Genomic DNA, 11,058 nt, shown 5'->3' with positions numbered 1-11,058 from the left:
GCATGAACCACAGGCTTATTAGCCTGTAGAACTCAATCCTTCAATTCAGATGGGCATAATTAAAATGCCTTTTCCCATATTCTTCTTAATTTCTTCTTTAAGATTTTCTTTTTTCTTTTTCCTTTTTTTTTTGAGACTGGAGTCTTCCTCTGTTGCTCAGGCTGGAGTGCAGTGGCACTATCTCACCTTACTGCAACCTCTGCCTCCTGGGTTCAAGCAGTTCTCTTGCCTCAGCCCTTGAGTAGGGGGACTACAGGCACCCACCAGCACGCCCTGCTAATTTTTGTATTTTTAGTAAAAGACGGGGTTTTTCCATGTTGCACAGGCTAGTCTTGAACTCCTGACCTCAGGTTATTCACCTGCCTCGGCCTCCCAAAGTGCTGTGATTACAGGTGTGAGCCACTGCACCTGGCTTAAAGAACTTTTTTATTCTTAAAAGAGCTGAATCATTAAGAGAAACAAAGAAACTGTAAATAAAGTTTTGTTTTGTCACAACCTTGTGGTTTTACAGGCACTAACTCTGTGCTCTTTTGGTTGTTAGAGTGGTTACACACTTATAAGGAAAGATAGTGAGGAAGAAGTTTCATTGCTGGGAAACCAAGATGTGGAAGAGGGAAATCACCAGGTGGAAGATGGATGTAGGGAAATGGCGTGTGAAGAGGTAAATCTTTTCAACTGCTGTTGATAAACTTAGATAAGTAACCAAGCTTCCATAGAGATAACCACGTTAAGATAATATTTAATCATCTTAAAAAATGGTTAAGAAAATGGGACTTCTAGCCTCCAGAACTATGAGAAATCAGTTTCCATTGTTGAAGCCAACCAGGCGGTGGTTAGGGTTAGAGTGAAAGTTAGCGCTTTCCAAATGCTGTTTGATGATAGAGTTGGTGGCATTATATGTGAGTTCGGGTCATTTTGTCCTTTCCCTTCTCCAGTGGGATTTCTGCTGTTATATTACCAGTTGTGACTGGAGTGACTTAAGGTGCCATGAACATTGCTTTCAGAAGTTTCTTGTGTCAGTCAGAAGTTTTCCATAGTTGCAAGAAACAGAGACCCAGTTTTTTCTGATTGCAGAGAGATTTTTACCGGCTCATGGCAGGACAGAGGTAGAGTTGGTTTCAGGATGACTGCAGTTTTTGGGTCTCCAATTCCAAGAGGCCTTAGTTGGCTTTTTTTCTTTGTAAGTTTTCTTTATATTGTGAAGTCAGTTGGCCCCATGATGCTAGAACCATGGTCACAAGTTGCCCTGGGCTTATTTTTTCAGTTTTTCCATCAGCGAGCAAAGCACCCTTACCAGCTTGTTACTCTTAGGAAAAAATCCCCACATACCTGCTGTCCCTGCACCAGTGACTGCCACCTCAGTCCCCTGCACCAGTGACTGCTCTCTGAGTCCCCTGCACCAGTGGCTGCCGCCTCAGTCCCCTGCACCAGTGGCTGCTGTCTCAGTCCCCTGGGGCTGCCATAACAAAATACCACAGACTGGGTGGCTTCAACAAGAGACTTTTTCTCACAGCTCTGGAGGCTGGCAGGCCCAGACTGAGATGCTGGCAGGCTGCTTTCCCCGAGGCCTCCCTGCTTGCTTGCTGTGTCGGCCCAGGGTCTGTCCTCTGCCTGCGCCCCTGCTTTTCCTGCTCTTCCCAGAAGACAGCAGTCACAGTGGGTCAGAGCCCACCTCCTGACCTCACTCAACCCTTGATTACCTCCTCAAAGGTTCTGTCTTCAAATACAGTCACATTGCGGTTAGGGCTTCAGCATAAGACTTTTGGGGACATAATTCAGAGCAACTGTGGTTGGGGATACAAGGCTGGACAGGGAAGTAGTAGCTCCCCACAAAGAAGAGAGGTGCAGTCCCGGGCAGACAGAGCAGAGCACGGCCTCTGCTTTCTTTTCTTGGAAATTTTACTTTGACCATTTAGTGAGGACCAAACAAAATTTCTTATAATCAGCATTTTGTAATTATTATGTAATTTCATGTTTTAATTTGGGACAATTAATAATTAAGTTCTAGCATCATAGAGAAACAAAAGCAGAGCTGGAAAGCGCATGCGAGTCACCTTGCCTGGTGTTTTGCAGCCCTTTCCCTCTCAGGGACTCCTTGCATCGTTTTCCCTGGTTGGCTCTACTTAGAATGCCCACATCTAGTGAATCGCCTTCTACTCTTGCAGTTGGTGAATACCTGTTTTATCAGTAGAGGTTTCATAATTACTGAGATCTGCCCAGGAATCCCATTTGTATAGCAGCTGTGGCCGTGGCAGTTGCTCTGGTCTAGCCTCTTGGTTTACACACGGGAGTCTGAGGCGTGGGGTGGGAGTGGGACTGATGAAGGTGGGAATTTGGGGTGGTAAAGTCTGGTCCTGGAGCTGGGTAGTGGCAGAGTGATGAACAGAGTGCAAGTCTTAGCTTTCTGTTCCTCTCACTCCAGTGTGTTCTCACCAGCATCCAGCCAGCAGCTCTTTCATTGTAATCCTTGAAGTGGAACCCACTTGGCATGTAGAAGCACACATGTAACATCATGACTCTAACATATGTTGTGTGATCTCTCTCAGTTTAATTTTGGAGAAATATTAATGACCCAAGTAATCCATTCCATCGAATACTGTCTGGGATGCATCTCCAACACCGCCTCCTACCTGAGGCTCTGGGCGCTCAGCCTGGCTCATGCACGTAAGTTCCTGCTTAGACCTGCAGTTCCCAATGCCCTGTATTGCCAGCACTGTGGGATATTTTAACTTGGTAACTAATAGTCATAGCGCCATCTTTCAGCTGCCATGTGAACTTATACTGTTCACTACTTAATACACAGCTCTCTTGGCTATTTCTTTTGGCTGAGGGGTGCTGTGGAAGAATCACAGAGGGGGTCTCTCTGAGGCTGGTCTGGCTTCAGAGGCTGCCCAATTAAAAAAAAAAAATCACTGAGACACAAGGGGCTTTGAGAACTGAGACGGTTTGGGAGCCTCTGGTGTAAACACTTGCTGCTGTTGCCATTCCTGTTTCTGTTAGTAGTTATTTTATTCAGTGCTGCCTTACCAGATGTGAATATCTGTTTATTTCAAGCAAGTCCTGCCACAGTGCTCATGGGTAGCTCTGATCACAGGAGTCCTCCCTTTGTACGATTCCAATAATGCACACATGTTAGTTTCCACAGTGTAATTAACACCTGTTCCCCAGCAGCATGGTTCCAATTTCAGTCACCACAGTAACTAGCTGTGCAGGTAGGTGCAGGGGCATTTACCACCCTATGTGCGGCGGGTGTTGTGATGAAGATGCTGATGACCCACCAGTGGTGCTCGGCAATGTTTCAGGACATTGAAGGGTGTAAAGGGTGCAGTGTGGCAAGTGGGTTCAAACTTAGAAAATAATAGGACAGGCCGGGTGCGGTGGCTCACACCTGTAATCTCAGCACTTTGGGAGGCCGAGGCAGGTGGATCACCTGAGGTCAGGAGTTTGACACCAGCCTGGCCAGCATGGCAAAACCCCATCTCTACTAAAAATACAAAAATTAGCTGGGCATGGTGGCGGGTGCCTGTAGTCCCAGCGACTACAGGCTGAGGCAGAATTGCGTGAACTTAGGAGGCGGAGGTTGCAGTAAGCCGAGATCACGTCACTGCCTTCCAGCCTGGGTGACAGAGCGAGACTCTGTCTCAAAAAAAAAAAGTTAAAGAAAAAAAAATGGGACAATTTGGCAAGTATTAGGAAAGATGCTTGCTCTGGATCAGGTCACCCACCTTGCCAAGTTACGCAACAGGAACCAAGCACTGTGCAAACTACCCTAATCAACTTTTTTTTCTTTATAACAGACGAAGAAAAGACTTTAATACCCAGTGCTTCTAAAGTTTTAAAGATAGATTTACCATTTTTTCATTTCCCTATAGTTTTTGTTAAAACATTAAAAACTCTTTTATTGGCTGGGTGCGGTGGCTTATGCCTGTAATCCCAGCACTTTGGGAGGCCTCGGCGGGTGGATCACAAGGTCAGGAGATTTTAAGACCATCCTGGCTAACACGGTGAAACCCTGTCTACTAAAAATACAAAAAATTAGCCGGGCATGGTGGTGGGTGCCTGTAGTCCCAGTTACTCGGGAAGCTGAGGCAGGAGAATGGCATGAACTCGGGAGGCAGAGCTTGCAGTGAGCCGAGATCGTGCCACTGCACTCCAGCCTGGGCAACAGAGCAAGACTCTGTCTCAAAAAAACAAAAAACAACTCTCTCATTGTTGGCCAACAATATAGCCAACAATAAGAGAGTTTTTAATATTTTAACACAAATTTTAAAGGCCACAGAACAAACTTTTTCCCCCATGGATTAATAGGGATGCTTTGGATGGTTTTGATTGCAAGGTCTCTTTTGTGCTTCTGTAGTACTGTGCAAAGCAAGCACTGTCTGTGCTTGTGGAACCACTGGACAAGAGAGTGTCCTTTTTTTTTTTTTTAAATTAAAAAAATGCTCAGGTTTTTATAAGCATAGCCAAAGGCCTGGAATCGTGTGGCTGGAAGGGCCCTGTGGTCATTCATCTTCATTTTGCAGAGGTGGTGGCGGGAGCCCACTGAGTGTCGGTGCTTTACTCACGGCCATCCGGTTGGTCCCTCAGTGGCAGAACCAGGTCTAGGAGCCTGTTTCTGGCTGCCTGGTCCAGTGCTGCTTTGGGAGGTCACTAACCCAAACCTAGTCTGGGGCAAGACCTCCCTTTGGGAGATGCCGCTGATGTTTTTGGAGCACCAGGTCTTCCTTAGTGTTTGAGATGGTGTCAGAGCTGACTGGCTTTCCCATGAGAAGCAGTTGGGTCTGTGTGACCTGTGTGTCTATTATTTTATGGGATGATAGTTCAGAGCTGTCAGAGGGAAACAGTCCAGGGAGCTCACAGGGGGACCCACTGTACCTAAGCGGGCGTGACTTGTGCGGGCTGCACTCCTTTGCAGAGCTGTCTGATGTCCTGTGGGCCATGCTGATGCGCGTGGGCCTCCGCGTCGACACCACCTATGGCGTCTTGCTGCTGTTCCCGGTTATCGCGCTCTTTGCAGTTCTGACCATTTTCATCCTTCTGATCATGGAAGGGCTTTCTGCGTTTCTTCACGCCATACGCCTCCACTGGTGAGTTTGAAACCTAGCCTTGGAACTGTTATTTAAAAAACATACCCACCCCCCCCCCGCGTACCGCCCCGCCCATCCGAATATACACAGCCACTGCAAAATCTAATGCTGAATTTAGGCCTGTTCTTCCCTTCCTACTATTGGGATCTGTGTTCATATCCTCTGAGTTAAAATTGTATTTTGGGCCGGGTGTGGTGGCTCATGCGGGTAATCCTGGCACTTTGGGAGGCCAAGGCAGGTGGATCACCTGAGGTCAGAAGTTCAAGACCAGTCTGGACAACATGATGAAACCCCGTCTCTACTAATAATACAAAAATTAGCTAGGTGTGGTATCACACGCCTATAATTCTTGGGAGACTGAGTCGAGAGAATCGCTTGAACCCAGCAGGCAGAGGTTGCAGTGAGCCGAGATCGCGCCATTGTACTCCAGGCTGGGGGACAAGAGCGAAACTCCGTGTCAAAAAAAAAAAAAGTATTTTGTTTCTGAACTATTATCACTGACAAGTAAAAGCAAGTTTAAGTTTGCAGAATACTTACATGTGTTTCATACTGCTAATTCGCTTTGAGTCTGACAGGTTGCTCTATCTTACTGCAAAATAAATCCTTCTTATGTATTTCTTAATGTTCGATGGTATAGGACAGATGACTGCTCTGTGCCTCCAGTGACCCAAGTGGCAGGAGAGGGTCTCGTTAACTTGTGCACGTGCTTTTGTGTGTTGGGCAGTGAGAGGCAGCAGATGTGTCAGAGTTTCTGTTGACACTGGGAAAGCCAGCACAGGGTTGGGGGTGGGGGACGGTGTGTAGCTAGGTAAAAACATTGTGCCAAGGACATATTTTGGAATGAAGCAATTTCAGCACAGGAATTTTTTTTTTAACTTAAAATGTTGTTTTAAGGAATATGATTTCATAATCTTCCATTAATACATGACTTTTTTTTTTTTTTAGGGTAGAATTTCAGAACAAATTCTACGTTGGTGCAGGCACCAAATTTGTTCCTTTCTCATTCAGTCTACTATCATCAAAGTTCAATAACGACGACAGTGTGGCATGATCATATTGCTGTAACCAACAAGCTTTCAGATTTATGGAGAATGACCATGTTACGAATTTCACTTCTGTCAGATTTATGATAGGAAAAATTCCATCTTCATTACTGCCTTATGACATAGCCACATAATTCTGTAAGATATACCTCTTCCTCGTATGTTAAATATTTTGTAAAGTTTACCAATTTGAGATATAAAAATTTCTTTTGGTGTTTTATGATGAGCAAATATAAGTTAATGCCAAACATTATGTTAAAGTTATTTTTTCAAATACAGGATTGGGGGAGAGAAGCCAATTTTGCATGGCTAATTGAAAATGGTATTAGATACTTGATTCCTTTAAACTTTATTTAAAAAAAAAAAACAGTTAATCTGTCACCTGAAGTTGTCAGATAATATTTTCCAACAGCTGAAGTAGGGATAGTTTTTTAAAAAATTTAATGATGAGTAATCAAAACATTCACATTTATTCTGCTGGATTTAAAAATACCCAATTTTTTTTTTTTTTGAAATGAAGTCTCACTCTGTCACCTAGGCTGGAGTGCAATGGCACAATCTTGTCTCATTGCAACTTCCACCTCCTGGGTTTAAGTGATTCTCCTGTCTCAGCCTCCCGAGTAACTGGGATTACAGGCATGTGCCACCATGCCCGGCTAATTTTTTTCTATTTTTGTAGAAATGGGGTTTCACCTTGTTGGCCAGGCTAATCTCGAACTTCTGACCTCAAGTGATCCACCCACCTCAGCCTCCCTAAGTGCTGGGATTACAGGCATGAGCCACCATGCCGGGCCAAAATATGCAAACATTTTTTATCCTGTGCTACCTGGAATTACAAGTAGAGGATTGTTTTTACAGTTTTGTCTTGTTTTAAAAAGTAATAGGGGACAATGGGATAAAATGACATACAACAAATGGTTATCCTACTTGTATATTTTTTTAAAGACTCTTATCCTGTTATCCTTACATAAAACCAGTTATGATAACTGTATGTTTGGAAATATAAATTGTATACTGAGCCTTAAAACCCAGTGTGACTGTAGAAGATATAATGTGGACATGATTTGAATTTAGTGACAGCTTGACTGACGTCACTGAACCAGAAGGGTTTATACTGAGTGAAGGAAAGGTAAAAAGTAGTATTTTGTATATTTTTATAACAAAATATAAATGAAGATATTTTACCATGAAGAGATTGCACTTATCCTTGAGAACAGTCTAATGATAATTTTTTTACTTTCAGACTGTTTCTAGCTAAAGTTCTGATAAAAGTATTGAAACTTTCAAACACTGTTTAGATCAGTTGAAAACTAATTCTCAATAGCCATTATTTTATAATCTTTAGTTTAAATTCATCTATTTACTTGACATTTAGTTTTTTGTGAACTTGAGTCAGTCCTATTGAACATTTTGATCTACATTCTTGCAAATTATGTTAATTTTTCATATTTGTTTGAATTTAGACAATTATTTTCAAAAAGAAACCTTTTTTTCACCTTCTTAACATTGTGAGTGATACACATTAAAAGGCTATTTGCCCCCATCCTCCTTTATCCTGTTTCGAGGTAGAGAGCTTGGTGCTTCTGTTGCAAGCTGCGAGTCTGGAGGTGGTGAGTTTACCATGGCTGTGCAGGTGATTTCAAGGCATCAGCTGAACAACCTTGACATAACTGTGGCCTAAAATTCAACCCTTTCGATTACAGTACAGATTCTGTGTGCTGCTTGATGAGATGTTACCCAAGGCCAGTTTGGATTTACTGCTTTTTGTCCCTCATTAAATTATCAAATGAGGTCGGGCGCGGTGGCTCACGCCTGTAATCCCAGCACTTTGGGAGGCCGAGGTGGGCGGATCACGAGGTCAGAAGATGGAGACCATCCTGGCTAACACGGTGAAACCCCGTCTCTACTAAAAATACAAAAAAATGCCAGGTGTGGTGGCGGGCGCCTGTAGTCCCAGCTACTCAGGAGGCTGAGGCAGGAGAATGGCGTGAACCCAGGAGGTGGAGCTTGCAGTGAGCCGAGATCGCGCCACTGCACTCCAGCCTGGGAGACAGAGCGAGACTCTGCCTCAAAAAAAAAAAAAAAAAAAAAAAAAAATCAAATGATGCCGATGAAATGCTTGAAAATGATTCTGCTCTCAAAGTTACGCTTCCCTAGAAAGGTGTCATGTTGGCCACTTGTGTTGGGTGACTATGACATCCCAGAGAAAGTATTATAATGCGGCTGTGGGTTCGTTCGTAGTTTGAATTTGCTAGGCAGAATAGTATAGATGAAGTGAGTCCATGGGCAATTATGAGGATGGTTGCGCCAGTGAAGCTTCAGGGAGTTTGAATGAGGGAAGCTACGATTACTAGGGCTATGTGGCTTACAGAAGAGTATGCGATGAGTGATTTCAGATCTGTTTGTCGGAGGCAGATTGAGCTTGTTATGATTATGCCTCATAGGGATAATATAAGGAAAGGGTAGGCTATATATTCTGTAAGTGGGTCAAGAATTAAGGTAAGTCGTATTATACCATAGCCACCTAGTTTTAGGAGCACTGCGGCAAGGACTATTGATCCGGCAATAGCAGTGCTGGTCAGGTCTCAGAGGTGCTTTCACCTAGAGCTGATGCTTCCACAAAGGGACATTTGTGTTACTTTGCTCCAAGGATCTGTCATAAAAACAATAGTAACTACTTCATCCCTTGGAAGCCCAAGACTTCAGGGCACTGTTAGCTGATTGGTAAATAAGGGACACGGTATTTGCTGGAATTGTTCACCGCTCCCCACTAGTCATTCTCATGGGGGCCACTTTTTTTTTTTTTTTTTTTGGTTAGCCAGGATGGTCTTGATCACCTGACCTCGCAATCCACCCGCCTCGGCCTTCCAAAGTGCTGGGATTACGGGCGTGAGCCACCGCGCCCGGCCGGCGCCGGCCAGGGGCCACTTTTTAACTTTTTCTAGTTAACACCTTTTCTCAGGCCATAGAGCAGAGGATGCAGTGATTTCTCTGTTAAAATCTATGTAGTATTTATGTAGAATGTCATTATATGAAAAGTGAATTCAGAATCTTAACTTTGGGAAGGCGCTCTCTGGAAATGTAGTTTGATACTAGTGTCTTATAGGTGCCGGGGAAATTTGTTTCTCTGTAAAGCAATGGACTCCAGTGTCATGTTACCAGAGTTGTCGCTCAGTTTTGCTTGTTTTTAAGCCTTTTGCTAGAACCTATTATGTATCCAGTTTTTAAAACATATTTCATTCCCTTGATAGCAGAGATCCAGAGCAAAGTTGGCAAGTTGTATGGATGATGCTGAATATCTGTTTATTTTCCTAAAGATAAATGTCACGACACCACATTTTTCAGTTTTTATTTAGATGTTTATTACCATGTGTTAACAGCATCTTAAAACCCAAGGGATTTCTTCAGTAAACTAGACTTTGATTTCAGCCTGCTGGGCTGGAGACTGCCATTGCAGTGGTCAGTTAAGGAGTGCAAAGGGTCTTCTGTCTGATAGGATCTGGGTGAGCCCTGTGGACTTTCCAGCAGCGAAAGGACTTGGAACTCCTCTTTTGCTGAATGCTGCTCTGTTCTTGTTTCCAGCATGGATATTTTATAACAACATTCTGGTGTCAGCATCCTCTCTGCAGTTGTTTATTTTATTTTTTAAATTTTTTATTTTTATTTTTTTGAGATGGTGTCTCACTCTGTCACCCAGGCTGGAGTGCAGTGGTGCAATCTTGGCTAACTGCAACCTCTGCCTCCCGGGCTTAAGTAATTCTCCTGCCTTAGCCTCCTGAGTAGCTGGGATTGATTACAGGCGCCTGCTACAGCACCTGGTTGATTTTTGTATCGTTAGTAGAGACAGGTTTCACCATGTTGGCCAGGCTGGTCTTGAACTCCTGACCTCAGGTGATCCACCTGCCTCGGCCTCCTAAAGTGCTGGGATTACAGGCCTGAGCCACTGCACCCGGCCCTCTGCAGTTGTTTAATAAGGCACAGAATACCTGTAGCATAGGGTCAACCTTACGATGTACATGAATTACATATTCAGACGTCTTAGAACCTGATACATTTTGGAAAAGAAAAACAAAAAACAACTTCTACAACTATTCTGCAGTCTGCATTTAAAAACAATAAATTCCTCTATTAAAAACGTAAAGCCAGGTTTGCTTGCGTGCCACAGGGAATGTATCCAGGAAGGTTATTATGAAACTCTCAAATCAACATGATGGGAATAAGGCAGTTTGGACGAACAGTCTTCCCACCGTCAGGCCACTTTTGTTGATTCGGTTTAGAATTTTCAGAAATACTTAGTACACTCCACCTGTTCTTTGATGGGAATATCTCAGAAGGCTGGGTAGGTTCTTAGGATTAGCCTAGTCATCTAGGCGCTCAACTCCTTGTGAGGGAAAAAGACAGTGAACAAGTTAGTACTTTGCTCCACAAATGCATGAAAGGACAAATTTGCATCTTCTATCAATATTGAACTTCCTTTTGCTAATGACAAATAAATATATCTATATTTTTAAACGTGGGTGTTTCGCTTTATTATGCTCTGGTTTGGCGGGAAAGCCAAAGAACTCTGCTCCTTCCCTGATTTCCTAGGCCACGAGGAACTCAGGAACTCGGCTTATTTCCTCCTCCGCTGGCCTTCGACCCACGTGGCTGAGGGCTGAGGCTGTATCATTCTATCTGGCCTCTAATCCCGCCTCTGCCACCGCCGAGGTGCTGTGACCTTCGTCTAGCCACCTCTCTAGCCCCGGCTTCATCTGCGAGGTGGGCGGGCTGCTTGCAGACCGGGTCGGCTTGGGGTGGGGTCGGACCCTTGGCTGCAGCAACCGGGAGGGTCCCGCTCCGCATCCAGGGGCATGCGCGCTGCCGGGACCAGAGAGCAACCAGCCTACCTCGGCCGCCCGGGGGCCTGGTGCGCGCCTCTGAGATCTCGG

The 11,058-nt window shown here is 44.3% G+C and overlaps 1 protein-coding gene across 1 annotated transcript in view; it reads left to right on the top strand.

Moving 5' to 3' along the window:
- Window positions 1-7,352, top strand: part of LOC105516295 (V-type proton ATPase 116 kDa subunit a) — a 19,893-nt gene extending 12,541 nt beyond the window's left edge. The window contains exons 9-12 of the mRNA XM_011948429.1: window positions 542-661; window positions 2,547-2,664; window positions 4,916-5,087; window positions 6,033-7,352. Of these exons, the coding sequence (XP_011803819.1) occupies window positions 542-661; window positions 2,547-2,664; window positions 4,916-5,087; window positions 6,033-6,138 (516 nt within the window). The 3' untranslated portion in view covers window positions 6,139-7,352. The remainder of the gene's footprint in view (window positions 1-541; window positions 662-2,546; window positions 2,665-4,915; window positions 5,088-6,032) is intronic.
- Window positions 7,353-11,058: the final 3,706 nt, after the last annotated feature.

Source organism: Colobus angolensis, unplaced genomic scaffold, assembly GCF_000951035.1.
Source record: "Colobus angolensis palliatus isolate OR3802 unplaced genomic scaffold, Cang.pa_1.0 Scaffold28, whole genome shotgun sequence".
In the NCBI taxonomy this organism is placed as follows: domain Eukaryota; kingdom Metazoa; phylum Chordata; class Mammalia; order Primates; family Cercopithecidae; genus Colobus; species Colobus angolensis.
This window is presented reverse-complemented; position numbering and strand designations above follow the sequence as displayed.